The sequence below is a fragment of the Canis lupus genome, chromosome 2 (assembly GCF_003254725.2).
Source record: "Canis lupus dingo isolate Sandy chromosome 2, ASM325472v2, whole genome shotgun sequence".
Classification (NCBI taxonomy): Eukaryota; Metazoa; Chordata; class Mammalia; order Carnivora; family Canidae; genus Canis; species Canis lupus.
This window is the reverse complement of record NC_064244.1, coordinates 7428678-7447516: the sequence shown is the minus strand read 5'-3', so window position 1 is coordinate 7447516 and position 18839 is coordinate 7428678. Positions and strand designations below refer to the sequence as shown.

At 42.3% G+C, this 18839-nt stretch overlaps 1 protein-coding gene and 1 long non-coding RNA gene across 19 annotated transcripts in view; one reads left to right on the top strand and one right to left on the bottom strand.

Annotated features, from left to right (window-relative positions):
• Positions 1 to 18839, top strand: part of KIAA1217 (KIAA1217 ortholog) — a 432659-nt gene that overhangs the window by 385815 nt on the left and 28005 nt on the right. For all 18 annotated transcript variants that reach the window (XM_049099758.1, XM_049099757.1, XM_025463930.3 and 15 more), the window contains 2 exons: positions 479 to 528; positions 6815 to 6981. In XM_049099758.1, coding sequence (XP_048955715.1) covers positions 479 to 528; positions 6815 to 6981 — 217 coding nt within the window. The remainder of the gene's footprint in view (positions 1 to 478; positions 529 to 6814; positions 6982 to 18839) is intronic.
• LOC112670313 (uncharacterized) lies at positions 522 to 17690 on the bottom strand. The gene is made up of 4 exons (XR_003142871.3): positions 9831 to 17690; positions 7561 to 9097; positions 2752 to 3160; positions 522 to 889 (listed from the first exon to the last, which is right to left on the bottom strand). It is a non-coding gene; the product is annotated as an uncharacterized LOC112670313 (long non-coding RNA).

Genomic DNA, 18839 nt, shown 5'->3' with positions numbered 1-18839 from the left:
AATTCAATCTGTTTCTCTTTAATCATTAAGATAATTCATTCATTGAAATTCGTTTTCTTGTAATCATTTCAAGGCTGAAAATATTACCATCTCTATGAATCATGGTTTGTTTGTTTGTTTTTCCTTCTTGTAATTCTTGGCCGAAGGTCACACTTTGGCCCAAGAAGGGGAAATGGGCTTCCCAGTGCATGTGGCTTCATGGACCACTGCGCAGTGCCTGCAAGTGCCATCCACTTGTCTCCACGTCCACCTCATTTGAAAGTCATGAGCGCTGCTCAGCTGCATTCCACCAGCAGTGTCAGATGCACACCTGGGAAGCCTCTTCCATCCCGGCCAATAGTGATGCTGATGCTAAAATGCCCTCATTGCTTGATACCATCACTAGCTGCTGCTAATTGCTTCGAATAGTGAATGGAAGGGGGAAAAAAATGGAGGCTTTTGAAAACTGTATAGCTGACTCTCTTTTTCTTTTATTCAGCGAGAAAATGATGAAAACCACAGCCAGTAAGAGCCACACGGATAGTGCAGGTAAGTGTTCTTTGGAGCCTCCAAGGGCTGCCTTTGATTAGCTTTGGCTGGTTTCAGAGCATTTAATCTTCCTCTAGGACACCTAATTGGTGTGATTTCAGAGGCTTTCTGGATAACCCCACCACACTGTCCCTGCTTAATGCTGAAACTCCAGATTAGTCATTAATTAATTTGGAGGGGGGTGTGTGTGGCCTAAACTCTTCTTGTCCTCTCCTCTCCATTCAGCCTTTATTCATTCATTCACTCTTCTTTCATTTATTCCTGTATATGGCCCTACATCCAAAAAATATATATGTGTCTGTCACTGGGCAGGGACAATGGGCATCATTTGGATAAGGCTGCCTCCCTGGAATTCTTAAGCCTGTGGGGAAAACAGATACAGAACAAGTAATTATGAGCACAGGGTGAATGTTTAACCAACAGATCTAGCCTAGACCAAGACATTGCCCTGAGGAAGTAACACAGGCTGAGGCACAAAGGATGAATGGGACTTAGGTGAGTGAGGAGAGAGGAGAGCCACTGGGGAGAGGGGGAGGATTGTGCAAATGCTGTGGTAAGGAATTTAAATAGTATTCTAAGTGCAAAGTGAAGCCATTGGAAGGTTTTACAGTGAGGAAGGACCTCAGCTCAACTACAGAATGGGAATGGACCAGAAGGGTGCCAGTGGTCAAGGTGGAAGAGAAGGTATGCTCGTACCAGGGCCAGCTTTTTAAATGCTGGCATCCCCCAGAAGAAACCCCAATTATATTCCCAGTGGAGTTCACCAATATCCAGGTATATTTGATGTCTATCTTATACCGCAAGCTCAAGGTGGGCCTCCTCTCAAGAATAGGAGATCTTCCCTTGTATTGGATTAGAAATCAAAATCAGGGATCCCTGGGTGGCGCAGCGGTTTGGCGCCTGCCTTTGGCCCAGGGCGCGATCCTGGAGACCCGGGATCGAATCCCACGTCGGGCTCCCGGTGCATGGAGCCTGCTTCTCCCTCTGCCTGTGTCTCTGCCTCTCATTCTCTCTCTCTCTCTCTCTCTCACTGTGTGCCTATCATAAATAAATAAAAATTTAAAAAATGTTTAAAATATTAAAAAAAAAAAAAAAAAAAAAAAAGAAATCAAAATCATTACCAGGGACATGTTCAGCTACTGAATTACACAGGAAGCATGTGACCAGTTGGTGTAACCCCTAATTTGGGGAAGCCACAGAGTGTTGGGCAGCATGGTAGAGTGGATAGGGCTTGGGACTACAGTTGAGACATCTGCTAGACCTGGTTCCACCCTAGCTAAGTTTGGGCAGTTCAGCTTTAAAACTATCAAGGCGGGGCGTCCAGCATTTCCAATCCTCATGAGATTTGTTGGCTTTCTTAGAAATTAATCAGTGACCTTGGCGGCAGCCAGAGAATTATTTCGCAGAAATTGCTAAACTTGTCTTCAGGCTAGCTGCCAGTTTGTTTGGAAGACGTTGATTCGTTCATTTATTTTCTCATCTATTATGAACTCAAGAGGGAAAAAGGAATCTATTTGAACTCAGAAAAACAGACAGTGGAATGGCGGTCAGCAGGGGCGGAAGGTTGGGAGAAATCTGGAGGGTATTGGGTCAAAACTACCAACTTCCAATTACAAGATGAACAAGTTTTGGGGAAATCTAATGTACCTCGTTGTGATTATAGGGAACAATTCCTAACTATATACTTGGAAGTTGCCAAGAGAGTAGGTCTTAAATGTTCTCACCACAAAAAGGAAATGGCAATTATGGGACATATGATGGATGTGTGAGCTAACACTATGGTAATAATCATATTGTAATATGTAAGTATATCAAATCAATACATAGTGCATCTGAAAGTTACACAATGTTTTGTGTCAATTATGTGTCAGTGAAGCTGAGGAGAATAGAGAATGTCTACTGAGAACAACCTTCCATGCCTCTGGATTCTATTCTAGGAAATAAGTGCCTGATACCATTGTTCTAATCAAGATGCTCAGGCTCTTTTATACTCTCCTTTTATTCCTTTTCACTTTTGCTAACATCATCATCATCATCATCATGGGAAACACCTTAGTGTGTGTTTCCCATGGACCAGGCACTGTCCTGAGTGCTTTCCATGCCCAAACTCATTAGCTCCCCATGCATCTTCAGAGGATGGATCCCGTTGTTATTTCCATGTTCCCAATGAGAAGACTAAACACGTGTCCGCACATCCAACACACACCCACATGGTCCACCCACCTGTCATTTTAGCTCATTCTTTGGTGTTGAGGTGCCCTCGTCTCTTTAAAGATATGTAGGCTGTTTCATCTCTTTGGTGTGAAAAAAATTTGTAAGTGTCTCTATTGGGGCGAGGAGAAAGAAGCAGGTGTAATATCCTTGGGATGCAGTTGCCAGGGTGGAATCAGTAGGTCCAGAGGGATGAACATGGGTAGCACTGGCAACAGATCAGTTTTCTCCTCCGTGAGGCTGAGCCAGTTCACGATGGCACCGACAACTGCACATGCATTGTTGCCTGCATCTCTGCGGAGTTTGGTCTCTCTCATTCTCCTGTGTCAAGGCTAGATGTGGTCCACAGGGCTTCGGTTGCCATAGCAGCCTTGTACAGTGCACAAAATGTATTAATTCTTCCAGAATCCTAGGAAGTAAGCTACAAGACAAAAAACGTCATCCTTCTGTAGACAAGTACACGGAATTATAGAGAAGTCAGGGAGCTCTTTTGGCCAAGGGTGAATAAAAAAGGGAAAACCAGATTTCCTGTTGCTTTAGGAAGATTGGGTTTATGGCAGCTGTAAGAGAACAGAGGAATCCTTTCATTTTGAAGACATATCATGCATCTTCTGTTGTATATTATATCATTTTGCACGCATAATCCCGTAAGGAAGATGTTAGCCACACCGCTACAGGAGGCACAGCCAGTCCTGCCAGTTCCCAAGCCTGTGTTCTTTCTGTCCTGACAGGATACATTAAATTCACATCAAATTTGCATTAATAAGATTCCTATTACAATGTACTTGACCTAAGGCAGATCTGGTAGGAGAGAGGGGGAAGGGCGAAGTGCGGAGAAGGGAGTGAGGTTGTGCAGACTTGTCTGGGAGTGTTGGGAGCAGAAAGCAAGCACCTCCCATGTGGGTGTGGAGAGCACATCCCAGGCCCAGTGCCCCTCGTCTGAAGGGGAACTCATTTGACACTCAGGGTTCCCACCTACCAAATCCAGCTCCATCCATAGATTCTGGGGCCCCTGCCTCTAGGTCTCAGGCTATTGCTGCCAGCCTCAGCTTTTCCACTTGCTGACCCTCCAAGGGGAGGAGGGGAGCCTGGCAGAGGCTGCCCCTGCCCACTCTGCCCAGAGAAATAATAGTTACAGTTAGCCAGAGCGGGGATTCTCTGTGTGCCAGACATTGGGATAAGCAGTTCACATGTGTTTGTTCCATTATCCTACACAATAGCCCATTTACCCATTTTACAGATAAGGAAACTGAGAAAGATGTCACCTTACCTACCCGAGGTCACAAAACTAGGAAGTGGGTACTGAGAACAATTTCCAGGATTCTCGTTTAAATCATTGAGTGGGTAATACTGCCACTGGTTAAAATTAGACCTACAGGGACAGAAAGAAGTTTAGGGAAGATGAAGAGAAATAATGAATTTGACCTGCTTGCAGAAGAGCCCTGGAGCAATGCAAAGGTATTGGTATGCGCTTCCTAGAGGAGAGGAGAAGCTTCCTAGGAAAACATACCAGGATTTAAAGGATTGACTGAGGAAGAAGGAAGTGAGTGATAAAGCCCAGCATCACACCACAGAGGTGTCATGTCAGCCCAGCATCTGTTGGGTGGACACCTGACCACTGGCCATCTTAGAATGAGCCATCCAATGAATGAATCATGGAGTTAGAAATTAGATTTAGTGGATTAGGTTATAGGTGAAGAAATTTTACAAGTCAGTGTAGATTCTATAAAAACATTTGGTGGCAAAGGATACTTTCTACAACCGATGATCAGCATTCAACTCTAATAGATGGTGTGTCAACTCTGGCCCCTCCTCCATGCGGGAGACAGGTAAGGTGCTCTGGTGCCCTCACTGTGTTAGGGAGGAGAGGAGATGTAGAAGGAATGAATGTGTGCCTTCCTTTGGCTAAAGAATAGCAGAACAGTTCTTTAATACCAAATGGGAGGTAGCCAGCTACTAGCTAGCACTGTGTCGTTTTCATTGGAGAAATACCTTGATGGTATCATTTGCCGTGCACGTGATGTATGGTGTCAGTGTGTGTTTGCACGTGCATGTGTGTATACATGCATGTGTGTTGGTGTGCACATGTGCCTATGCTTGTGGGCGTGGAGTGACGCTAAAGTAACCAAACTGAATGTAAAAAAAACTTCTAATTCATTATGATCACCCTCAGAATACTCAGCTTTGAAGGTGCTTGTTAATTCTGACACGCTGGTGTTATCGGAAATGTCACTAGATGTTCTTTTTACTGAAGACCTTCATAGTTGGAGAATGTTCTTTGGAACAGTTGCAGAGATGGCAAATCTTGCTCTGCGGAGGATGATTTCGATTTGACCAAAAGTTGGTCATCACCGTGACCGGTGATGATAAGAATGGCCCGCTAGCTTGTACAAATAACAAACAGCTCTTTGTCTGTCCAACTGGGATTCCTTTGGAAATCCTTAAAATGCTTTTGGTTCTGCCCTCCTGACTTCCCCAAGGGGGCCGTGAGAGGGCTGGGAAGCTGGTTCTGGAGGGTGAGGAACTTGGTGCCATCAGCTCTCATTGACATTGCAGAGGGCAAGCAGAAGGACAGCTGTGAGCACTCCCTCGCTCACTGGCATGCCATCTAGCCATCTAGCCCCTGGCAGCCGCTCCACCAAGGCTTGCAGGGCTGTATGTGCAAGGAAGGATTCCCCTGGTTTGCTGAGCCCAGATGGAAGGAGAGGCCACTGTGCTGTATCCACTTCAGAGTATGCAAAGCAGCAACAGGGTTTGGTCCTGGAAGGCCTGCCCAGCCTACTGCAAACCCTCCAATTTGTCCTTTACAGAAAAGAGAGTTAACCAGAAGAGGGTGTGTGTGCGTGCATATGTGGTGTGAACTCAGTCTACTCTGTAGGCCTCTTCCGGAGAACTGCATTGTCCTATAAAAACAATAGCACTTCCTTTTGATTCCTGTACCTTGCTGATCCTGTAAGTGCGACTTGGGATCCTTTTGGAAGCATTTTCCGAAGCACACTTGGTCAAATCAGGCCCTTTCCAGATGGACTTAAAAATCCATGTGGCTTAAGTTGGACCCAAGGAGCACAAGTATGTGGCAGCTAGAAAACTAATTAGGAAGAGTTTTTTTCTGCTAACTTTTTTGATTCCTCTCCTAGAGAATTTTTGAACAATGCCTGATTTTTCTCACTAAAGGAGATGTGAGCAGAAGTCCTGCTTCTTTGGATCCGCAAACCTGAAGGGATTCATGAGAGTACCCTGTTCTTATTACTTGCCCCTTGGTGACTGGGTGAATCTGCCCAGAACTAAGTGCATGTTCTCAGGATACATTTGCCTGCAGGAAGTAGTCATGTAAGCACCCTGTGTTAGGTCCCAGAATTTTAAAAAATATTTATCTGGGGACCCCTGGGTGGCGCAGCGGTTTGGTGCCTGCCTTTGGCCCAGGGCGCGATCCTGGAGACCTGGGATCGAATCCCACATCGGGCTCCCGGTGCATGGAGCCTGCTTCTCCCTCTGCCTGTGTCTCTGCCTCTCATTCTCTCTCTCTCTCTCTCTCTCTCTGTGTGACTATCATAAATAAATAAAAATTAAAAAAAATAAAAAATAAAAAATATTTATCTATTATAAAATTATAGATATTCACTATGCAGATTTAAAAATAAAAAAGTGCTAATAAAAAAATTTAAGAACTCAGGGTGCCTGGATGGCTCAGTCAGTTGGGTAACTGATCCTTGATTGATTCTTGATCTCAGCTCAGGTCCCAACCTCACAGTCATGAGTTCAAGCCCTGCATTGGGCTCCACATCCAGAGTAGAGCCTACTGAAAAAAAAAATTGTACATACTGCTCTGCGATCTGCCTTCTAGAATGTGACATATACAGACTACAAACTATAATTTTGCATGAATGTTCCATAATTTAGACCCAGTTTGTTTGTTTGTTTGTTTGTTTGTTTATTGCCATTTAGAGGACCAACATAATTTAAAATTTTTTTCATACTGAAGGAGTTACCAGTAATCTGTATTGGGATGGGACTCAGAGCCTTGACTTTCCTTTCTGGGATGGTTCTTAGGTTTTTGGCTCCTCTTTTCTCCTAGGAACGCTCCATGTTTCTGGAGGGAAGACTCTCAGTGCTCTGGAGTCCTCCGGGCCACCCAGCCAGCCCCTGCCTGCCAGCACCTCGGCCATCCACATGAGCCTGCTCGACATGAGGCGGAATGTGGCTGAACTCAGGCTCCAGCTCCAGCAGATGCGACAGCTCCAGGTACCGACCAAATTTTGTGTGGACGATGTCCTCTGTCTTCGTTCCCCAAAGTCAGTTTTCTCCTCCCTGATCACCTCTGACATCCCTAGCCCCTCAGCACCTTCCTGGCGCTCTCTCTACCCTTTGTTCCCAAGAGCTAATTGAAGACCTGAAGAGTAGCCCCATAAAGGCATGGTTTTCTCTCTCACACACATAAAATTGGTCTGGAGCCTCCCACTGCAACTTGAGTCAATCTATAACCACTTCTTGAAGCTAGGCATGCTTTTACACATGAAAAAACCATTAAACATCTGTTTTTTGGAGGAGAGCTGGGAAGAGCAAAGCCTGTGGAGCATTCTAATAGCCAGTTAAGACTTCCTGCTTACAGTGTTTCGGCTCCTTGCCCCTCCTCAGTGAGAAGGCGCAGAGGTGTGACAGGCTGCACGCTGTTTTTGCAAGGAACCAGCATGTATTTAGAAATGTGAGTTTAGACTAGAAGATGAATTCATAAGATGAATTCAGAGAAGTCATAGTGGAAGATTTGTTGAGAAACACATCTGCATTTTATTTGGATAGGGTGTCCCATAATGGTTTCCTTACCTTTGTCCGTTGTTCAGGAATCTATGAACTATGTAGGATTTGAAGGGGGTGGGGGATGACCCTTTGTGTCACTAATCTTGGTGAATCCGTCCCATCAATCCGATGAAGCACACAAATGTATTGTGTGGTTCTGAGTATAAGGAGTTGGGGTTGGGCATTTCTTTGAGATGGCTTTATGAGACCTTTATGAGATGCTTCCTGTGTCAGCCTCAGGCCCCCCTACCTTGATGGGAGGTTGATCATCGAGGATGTAGTGCTGGCTTAGACTACCCCCAGGCATCTTCCCTGACTTCAGGAAGCTTATAATCTAAACAGCGGGGCGTCTTCAGCTCTCACATCTGAGCTGGTGCCACAGCTTCTCTCTCCTTTCAGCTCACTTGTGGCCTGAGCCCTACATTTGTCACCACCTCATTAAAGCTGAGATGGTGATTTCCTCTCACCCTCCACGTACAAGCAGAACAAACAGAAAGGCAGCAGCTTGAGAGCCCTGACCTGGGGCCTCCACCGTGAATCATGAGCGCTATCAGGACAGACCACATTGCTCGGTGTTCAGGTCCCCAGAGGCTACTGTGTCTCCCAGGCCACGTCCCAGATCTTTTAGACAGCCCACGCAGAGCCATCTCGGGGCTCTTCTGAATCATCACCTGCCACCTTTTCCCCACCTTTCACCTTTCCTTCTCCTTGGTTTGCAGTTTCAAAGACACGTTGCGGTGAAGGGGAGTGTACGGGTTGGGCCGAGGGTGTGTGCTGCGGTGACAAAGTCCAGTGTCCGTGGGGTCCGGGCAGTAACTTAACAAGTGAAGTGGAGGTGGGGCAGTGATGAGTTGGCCTTTCCTCAAAGATGGTCACCACTCTCGGCTCCAGCCACTTCTCAACCTGACACAATTCGAGGCTAGTGGTGTTCGGGAAACAGAGGTTTTATGTGACATTTTTGTATTCATTCTAAAAAAGGTTGGAAAGTAATTAAAAACCAGTCATTTAGTACTCAGCAGGCCAAATGACAAATGTGCAGGCCGGGGATGGGTCTGTCCCATGGCAGGTTCTTCCCTGGGAGTTTTGGAGGGGACACCCCTTCTCCCATGGCTCCTGCCTTCTAATGCCACCTGCTGGCTGTGTGGAAATGATCACTCCTCACTGGACCCTTCCAAGAAAAAAATTCCTAAATATCATTTGTGCTCTTTCCCAAGTGAACATTTGTTGGTATGGGTAAGGGGTGGGGTTGCTTTAGCTTGAGCACCATGCTTCCTCTGAAGTGTGGCACATTTCATGTGGAGGCTGATGTGCGTGGCTGTGGCATCACTCTGGGCTTGTTTGGTTTTCTGGCCAGCTAAGGATGGGAGTCCCCACAACCCGCCACGCCTCCATGGGAACCTTGAACCGTGAGAGCTGAGTTTCCAAATCCTAGCTCCTCAAGAAATGCAGTTCTTCAGTTGAGGTCTGGGAATGCTATTGCCATAGGATTGCTCAGCCTCTTTGGCTTTGAGGGTGTAAAGAAGAGTGAGCCGATGTGCTCTCGAGATTTGAAGTTTGTTGAGGCCTGAAGAGCAGATGCATAGGGAAAAATTAAACATTTTGCTTCCCAACCTGATGGCTATTGTTTCTTTGCATTGTGTCTTTGCATTTCCTGTGTCCCCATCAGCTTTCCAGCCTGTCAGTCCTCTGTCTTACTTTCAGTCAGGGGAGTCTATCTACTTAAGACAAAAACAATTTAGAGTAATTAACCCATCTCGGCACCAGTTCTCCTTTAGCATATGTATTAATACACCAGAAAAGAAGTGCAACCCCAAAGTGATTATAAGTCCAATAATGGAACTATCATTAGAGATATACGAAACTCCGTAGAATAGTCTCCAAAGAACAAAAATTGAATTAGAAATTCAAATGTTCTTTGAACTGTGTTATAAAATAGTGAAACTGAATGAAATCTTTTGTGCTTGGCAACCGGCTCCAGTAATTAGATAATTACATCACTGGAAAATCCTAGACTGTAGAGCATATCCTATTTGAGCATTTTATTTTCAGAATTGATGGATTATTCTCAGAAATAGAAATTGGATGAGGACACAGTGGGATGGGTAGTTTAAATAGAGCAAAAAGAATGTCAAGGGAGGCAAAAAGAGCCTAAGCAAAAGATGAAGAAGACCACTAAAACTCTTTTCATGCAATTCCCTCCTCTCCAATTTCACATGAATTATTGGTCTAAGAGAGTGGTTCTCAATCCTAGCTACCTATTAGAATCCCCCCCTGAGGCCTTAACAAAATATCAGTACCTGAATACCACTGCCAGAGTCTGACTTCATTGGTGTGAACAAGACCCGGCGCTGGTGATTCTAGAATGCTCTGAGGTAAGAACTATTGCACGTGGGTATTATGAATGCTCAGTCCATTTAGACACCTCTTGGAAATATCAAGGTCTCAGTCAACTATCACAAGGGTGAAACAGAAACAGATAAACCTACCACCCTGTAAGTGTGCAAGACACACCCGATGACTTCAAAGCCCTGACTTCAAATGAGGCACCCCATTCACAGTAGCTAATAGAATGTTTTGTCTACTTAGTTATAAAAACTACAAGAGCTATATGGAACTTCTATGTTGTCATGTCCCCATTCTAAGGTAACAGTTGGGTCAATTCTTAGATGGCAACAATGGACAAAGGAACAGATGAAGATCTTGTACCTAATAATTGCTTCCTTCAGAAGATAATTATCTTTGTCCATTACCTATTCTGGTGTGATTTAGAAAAAGCTTACTTTTCCTAAATGATGAGCTACATGTTTTTTTTTTTTCCAAAATGCCACAGTACTTGGATTTTCCCAAAGTAATTCTACATCCACCAAAGAGATTGCAGTTCTTCTGTTTCTCTCTGTGGGCTGAAGGAAGAGATAAGTTTCTAGAAGATATGGTACAAGTTCTGTGAGGGCTACATGAGATTTGGCCTAAAGAGAGAATGGAGATGTCCACTTCTCTAATTCCCACAATTTTCCTGCCTTGGTTCCCTTTTCCTTATTGTGCCCCCTGATAAACTTTTACAAAATGGGGTTATTCTGAACTTAATGTTCTATTCTTAAGACAACTGAGGATTTACTATGCTATCCTAAGAGAGAAAGGAGGTAAAATACCAACATAAAAAAAAAAAAAAAAACTAGCAGTACACAGAGACCTTGTATTTGAAATGATAAAATTCAATACAGTTATTTTAAGGTGCCTTTTTAAATAAGATAGTGCCTTATAGAAATGTGCCAGAGTATCATTTATCTTTTGACATCCCCCCCAAAAAATGATCATGTGACTATGCATCCCTATGCTGAGCAGATCTATTTTTCCTTACTGGGAAGAAATAATTAATGGAACTAGTCAGGGTTTGACAATTAGGCTGCCATACAATGCACCAAGCCTAGATAGACCTTCACACAGAGGCTATCTAAGATGGGGAGTCATCTCCCAGATAACATGTGGTTGTGACTAGGCATCTTATACATTGTTCCCTATAGCCTGGGGAACTTAACAAGATAGTCAGGAATCACTCTGGAGTCTGGCTATCATCATGAAACTCCTTGATTTACAGTACAACCACTATTAAGTGTCACTGCTGGACAGAAAATCAGTCTCACTATATGACACTGTTGGCTGGACTGATAGATTTTACCTAAGAAATTAGGATTCAATATGTGAGGTGGATGCCCATTTTGAGGTGGGTGGAATTAGTTTTAGGTGGTTTCCTAGTCCTGGATGTTGATAAAGACAACTTACTTGATTTAAGTAAATATTTAATGGCCAACAACATTATTTCTGAGCATTTTTATAAAAATGTTAAGGCATAGCATTTAAAATAAATTTATGTTTCCAGAATAAGTGGGTAATTTTAACTGTACTTACCTTCCCACTGTTGACAATTAGAACACTGAAAAAAATTTTAAATATGTGTGAAACAACTATTTCCCAATATTGGATAACAGACAACACAGGATTGTAATCCTTAGGAGTATAGAAGCAAAGGAAGTGAAACCTACACCTGACTCAGCTTTCTGCCTGGCAACACTTTTCAGATCATCATGTAGAAAGGAATGACCCAAGCAGAACACTGATGGTCTAACTCAGGAGATAAAATGAAAGTTTAGAGAGCTGAAACACCTAGAATTTGTGGAGTAGAATACCAAATAAGAGGAAGCTCTGCAGAGAGAAGCCTATATAATATAATCTATGGTCTGTCATTGAATAATAAGCCAAGCATGTGTTGTGTGAAAGACCACCAAGCCAGGCAAAAACAAAATGGGAGGCTCTAAGCTAAAAAATCCCCAGAGCTCACACAAGGCTGGGTACCTTGACAAGCAAGAGTAAAGAGGCTTCATTGATCACCTCGGGCATTCAGTGGAGATCAAAGAAGAACTATGTTCCTGTCTTGGGGATAAACTGGTCCCAGAGTAAAGGCTGCCCTAGATTCACCATAACAAAGCTGAAAAGAGTAACTCAACCATCTGCCAGAGCAACTCCACCTGTAATGGAAAACAAAATCTGGAACTGCCTGTCCAGCACTCAATCAAAAATTACTAGACATGTGAAGAAAAATCAGCAAAGACTAATGACAAGAACAGCAGCAAGGACTTGAAGATAGCTATAATAATTATTCTCAAGATTTAAAGAAAAATATGAACACAATGAGACAAGAAATGGAAAGAAACAAAAAATGGATCTACGTGTAACTTTCAAGGCTGAAAAACAATATCTAAATGGACTTTATAGAAGATTTATTACTGGTAAAACAAAATATCAGTTAACTTGAAAACATAGCAGTAGAAGCTGTTCATACTGAAATATAAAGAAAAAAAGATTGAAGAAAATGAATCAAACCTTAATGATTTGTGGAACAATATTAAGTGGTCCAGAGGAAAAGCATAAAATATTAGAAGAAATAATGGCTGGAGTTATTCTAAATATGATGAAAGCTGTAAATCCACAGACCAAAGAAGTTCAATAAACCCCTGGGGGAAGAAAAGGAATTAATAGAAAAGTTTTATAGGCAGCCAGAAGTTGGCAGGGAAAGGACACCTTACTTACAGGGAAATATAAATAAGAATTAACACCAACTTCTCACCAGAGACAAAAGTTAAGTCTGGAAACAATGGAATAATGACATCTTTACAGCATTGAAAGGGGAAAAAAACTCTTCAGAAAATAGAGGACACTAAAAAAAATAAAAAATAAAATAAAATAAATAAAAAAAAAAACAAACAAAAAAAAAGAAAATAGAGGACACTTCTCAACTGGCTTTATTAATCTAGCATTACCCTAAGAGCAAAACCAGTCAAAGATATTATAAGAAAAGAAAATATAGACCAATATCCCTCAGGAGAACATATGTAACAAATCCTTAACAAAATATTAGCAATTGAATCCAGCAATATATAAAAAGGATAACATATTATCCTGGTTTTTATCCCGGGAATGCAAGATTATTGTAATATGAAAAAAAGAATCCACATATTTGATCTTATTAAGGTAATAAAGGAAAAAAATCATACCATTTCATTAAATACAGAAAAAAAACCGTGACAAAATTCATTGCTAATGTTAAGAACATTTAACAATCTAGTAGAAGGATGCTTAATCTGGTAAAGGATGTCTGAAAAACCTACAGAAACATAGCTAATGGTGCAGTGCTACACACATTTTCCATAAAATCAGAAATCAGCAAGGAAGGCTGCTTTCACTTCTACTGAATACTGTACTGAATGAAGATCCTAGCCAGTGGAATAAGGCTCAAAAAAGAGAGAAAAGGCATCCCTATAGGAAAGGAAAATTGGCTTTACTCACAAATGGCATGGTTGCCTATGTATAGCATCAAAGGACTACAAAAAGTTGCCACCAGAAATAAATGAATTAAAGCAAGTTCACCAGAATCAAGTCAATATGCAAACATACAAAGATGTGTTAGCACATACAACATAAATCCATGTAGTTGATTATCCATACAAATGGAGTACCACTCTGCATTAACAAAAATGAACTACTGAAACACATACAAGATCATACTGGATCTCAAAAACTATATACTGAAGGGAAGAAGCCATACCCTAAGGATTACCTACTGTGTAATTTCACGTATATGTCCCTGTAGAACACAAAGAACCCATTTATAGGGACACAGAACAGACTCGTGGTTTCTTTGGGCTGGAGTTTGGGGGGACTAGTTGCAAAGGGTCATGAAGGAGTTTTGTGCATTTAAAATGGGTATATTTCATTTGTAAACTATACTTTAATAGACGGGGTTTTTAATTTTATTTTTTAAAGGTTTTTTATTTATTCATCTGAGAGAGAGAGCATGAGCAGAAGGAGAGGGAGAGAGGGAGTGGGAGAAGCAGACCCCCCACCCCCACTACTGGGCAGGGAGCCCAACATGGGACTTGATCTCAGGACTCCAGGATCATGACCCAAGCTGAAGGCAGACGCTCAACCAACTGAGCCACCCAGGCGCCCCAATAGAAGGTTTTTCAAGTTAATTAAAATGTAGGCATCCTTGCTAAGCAAAAATAAAATGTAATGATATGAACTGCTAATGACTAATTCATTTAAAGCATTTGGAGAGAGATGTTTATCTACATCTTGCCTCAGCTTAGCACTTCACGCGCTGCTGGGATGAACAGGGGAGTCCTGTGTCCTGGGGACCATGGCGGGAACACCAGGCAGGAGGGTGGGGGGCTCGAGGAAAGTAGAAGGAAAACCTGTGCTCACACTTATTCCTTCACAATTAACCCATCATTTTCCAGGTGCCAGCACCGTGCTATGGAAAATCCCCTCTCTGTTCCCTCCAGCTGGCTCTGGGAAGCCCCTCTTTCCAGAAGGAGGATCATATAACCTGGAACTCCAGGTGAAAACCCTGTTCAAGTGGAATAATTTATGCAATCTGCCATATTACCAGTCGCATAACTTGAATATTATGTGAGGTTGTGTTCTCCTGCGACACCTGTGGGCTTCTGAGTAATGTCCTATTGAAATTTATTGTACAGCAGCTATGTGTTCGGTGCCCACTGCGTGTCAGAAACTGTGCTTGTGGCTGAGAATAACACAGACATGTCCCTGCCTTGTCAGAGGAGCCACTTGGGATGGTTGAACAAACTGGGTTGAATTCAAAACACTCGGTTCTTATCCTGATTCTGCCCTTAATTATGGAGTGACCCTGAACAAGCCACTTAACCTCTCAGGGCTTCACTTTTCTCATCTTCCAAATTTCAATTTTAAGAATTTTAAATATTCCAGTAATAATTTCCAGTGTGATAGCCACTGTTAATACCCACTGCTAATGGGACCATTTTTTGGGAGCTTGTCTGTGAGATTTGGTGGGAGGGATTCAGCACAGAGGGCTGTGCCACACAGCTTGTGGCACAGTGACATCATCTATCCTTTTGGGAATCCTTTGCTTAGGCCATAATGCTTATCCCCAGTGGCACATAAGAATCATCTGAGAAGTTGAAAGAACTCCCAATGCCCAAGCTGCACAGTAGACCAATTAAATCAGAATCTCTCGGGGGGATAGGACCCAGGTGCCAGTCACTTTTCAACACACCTAATCATCTGTTTATTTATCCTTTGCCTACCTGTGACCCCTCTTCCCTGCACCCCTTTGAAATAAGTAGCTCCATGGGATTTGTCACATGGCATTGAATTTGAGCACGCCATTTTGATTGCTGGCAGTGTTGCTGTGGGCATTCAGCGATTACTACTGTCAGAAGGTCGGGGCATGAGAGTTGAGCCCAAGGCATATCTGAGCCTATGGGTCAGTCCATACATCTACCATCTAGGAAGGAATTTCACATTGTCCTTTGTTCATTATTATCAGCATTACTACTTAAATCATGTATTTATCAATATTTATGGAGCACCTGCTGTGAGCAGCCCTGTGTCCTGGAGGCTGTGGAGAGCAAAAATTAACGACATAGGGGTAATTGCAGGTGCAAAGTCCCTGTGGCAGAAAGGAGCCTAGCCAGTCAGAAGAACAGAAAGGACGCCTGTGTTGCTACAGCAGGGATTGCCGACTGCCTGTAATGTGAGAAAAGTGGTGATTTGGAGAAGGGCCAGACTTCCCTGTGCCTTGTGGGCAGAGCTGTAGCTACAGAGAACATGGGAGGAACTTATCCTCCATGCATTGTTTCCATTCGTGGTGACTTTGAGCAATATACTGACTGTAAGACCACAATAAAAAGACACTATTAGCCAAAGCAATGAGGGCATAATTATGAGTCATTCAGAGGGGATAACCCAAGAGTAGTACATTTGCATTTGGTTCCCTTCCAGACAAAACTGCAAGCCCCACCCCTGGGGCCAGGTTTGTGCCAGACACTGTTATAAGCACTTTATGCCCTCACTGAATCTCCATTACCAGCCTATGAGATATGAATGACTATTGCCCTTTTCATGGATACACAGAGAGATTAATAAGTTGCCCGCAGTCACATGGCTGCTAAGTGGTAAAACTAGAAATTGAACCCAGGCAATCTCTTTCTGGATGGCCAGTTAATCAGTACAGAGCTGATGTTGGAACATGATGATGGCTCTGCTTGTTGGCTCATGTTGGAATGTTTTATCTTTATTTAGCAAAACCGGAAGACAGGATGGGTTTTGAGTTGAAGGTAACATGGCAGATGGCATTTGCATGAAGACATCACTCCCATGTGGTGATACACAGTAATTGTATTACAGTCCATGAACCAGAAAACAAAACAAAACAAAAAAAACAGTAACAGCCAACTGAAATTTCAGGGAAACTTTAGGTATTATATGATAGGTATAACACTACTGTCTTTGAGGCTGATGGAATAAATTCACTTGATGGATGTGCTATCATAAAACTGTCCTGCCCCAAAGATATACTTAATATAGGACTTGGAAAAAGGCTAAGTGTTTGACTAGATTCTTATGAAGCCAGATGCAAACCACATGTTTTCTACTCTCTGGGGTAAGAAACAAGAGTGCTCTGGAAACTATATGGAAAATTATATGGATATTGTGATATTATGCATGCAAGCAGCCCACATAAAATCCAGGCAAAAACAGTAAATTGCCAAGAGCCTTGAGGTCATCTGAAATCATTATCATTGCAACCATCAACACTGAGTACTAAGTTTTAGTGGTCTGTGATTACATGATATTTGGTATGTGGATCTATGTAAATAAGAAGGACACTCTTATTCTCTTTTTTTTAATTTTTTTTAATTTATTTATGATAGTCACACAGAGAAAGAGAGAGAGAGAGAGAGAGGCAGAGACACAGGCAGAGGGAGAAGCAGGCTCCATGCACCAGGAGCCCGACGTGGGATTCGATCCCGGGTCTTCAGGATCGCGCCCTGGGCCAAAGGCAGGTGCCAAACCGCTGCGCCACCCAGGGATCCCACTCTTATTCTCTTTTAACTGATACACTGAAATAGTCCATAGCCAAATCAACATTTGTTGAGTATCTATTCCATATCAAGCAGTATCTCCTTTCGCCCTCAGACTAGCTCTGCTAAGGGAAATGAATCCTCATCCTTAAAGATAAGGAAACAGAGACCAAGTGAGTCTAAGTAACATGCCAAAGTTTCACAGTAGCCAGGTTGGTATTTGATCCAAAGTGGAACCACAAAAGACCCTGAATAGTCCAAAGCAATCTTTAGAAAGAGCAAAGCTAGAGGCATCATACTTCCCAATTTCAAAATATATTACAAAGCTATAATAATCAACATAGTATGGTATTGGCATAAAAACAGACACATAGATCAATGGAACATAAGAGGGAGCCCAGAAATATGGTCCTACACATATATAATCAATTACTTTATGAAAAAGGAGCCAAGAATATTACAATGAGGAAAGAATAGTCTCTTTGATAAGTGGTGCTAGGAAAACTGGACAGCCTCATGCAAAAGAATGACACTGGACCATCATGTTACACCAAACACAAAAATTAACTCTAAAATGGATTTAGGACTGGAACATAAGGCCTGAAACCATGAAATTCCTAGAAAAAAAAAAACATAGGCAGTAAGCTTTTTGACATAGGTCTTGGCAATGAATTTTTGAAACTAACACCAAAGGGAAAAGCAACAAAGAAGAAATAAACAAATGGAACTACCTCAAAGTGAACAGCTTCTACGTAGTAAATGAGACCATCAACAAAATGAAAAGGCAACCTACTGAATGGGACAAAATATTGGCAAATCATATTTTTGATAAGAGGTTAATATCCAGAGTATGTATAACTCAATACCAAAACCCCCAAGCAATCCAATTTTTTTAAATGGAGGGATCTGAATAGATATTTTTCCAAAGAAGACATAGATGACCAACAGGTACATGAAAAGATACTCAACTCTGTTAATCATCAGGGAAATGCAAATGAAAACCACAATGAGATACCTCTCACACCTGTGAGAATGACCAGTATCAAAAAGACAGGAATGTGGAGAAAAAGGAACCCTCATATGCTGTTGGTGGGATGGTAAATTGGTGCAGCCACTGTGGAAAACAACATGGAGGTCTCTCAGAAAATAAAATTAGAACCACCATGTAATCCAGTAATTCCACTTCTGAGTATTTATCTAAAGAAAACAAAAACAGTAACTCAAAAAGATATATGCACACCCATGTTCATTGCTGCACTGTTTACAATAGCCAAAATATGGAAACAAGAGTGTCCATCAGTGGATGAATGGTCAATAATATTGTCATGACGTTGTACTGGGTTGAGCATTGAATGTATAGGATTCTTGAATCACTGTGTTCTACACCTGAAAGTAATATAACATTGTATGTCAACTATACTTCAATAATAAAAACTTAAAAATAAAAATAAAACGAAGTGCACATCTACAATGGAATATTGTCTGGCCATAAAAAATGAAATGAAATCTTACCATTTGTGAGACTATGGTTGGGCGTTGAGGGCATAATGCTAAAGTGAAATGAGTCAGAGAAAGACAAATCCCATATGACCTCTTTTATATGTGGAATAAAAAAAAAAAAACTCAGATACAGAGAATAGATTGGTGGTTGCGAGAGGAAGGGGTGTGAGAAATGGGTGAAGGGGGTCAAAGGTTAAAAAAAGCCTTTAAGATATAAAAGACCAAGTAATAAGGGTATTTCAGGCACCATGATGGGAGGATGACAGGGTAGGCAGGAAGACCTATTTCGGTGCAGGGAATGCCTATCCTAACGTTACAGATGTTATTCTCCGAGCACCATAAGCCATATTCCTAAAGGCTCCATTCTTGCAGCTGACATCTTGAACAGGGAAAGAGAAAGTGATG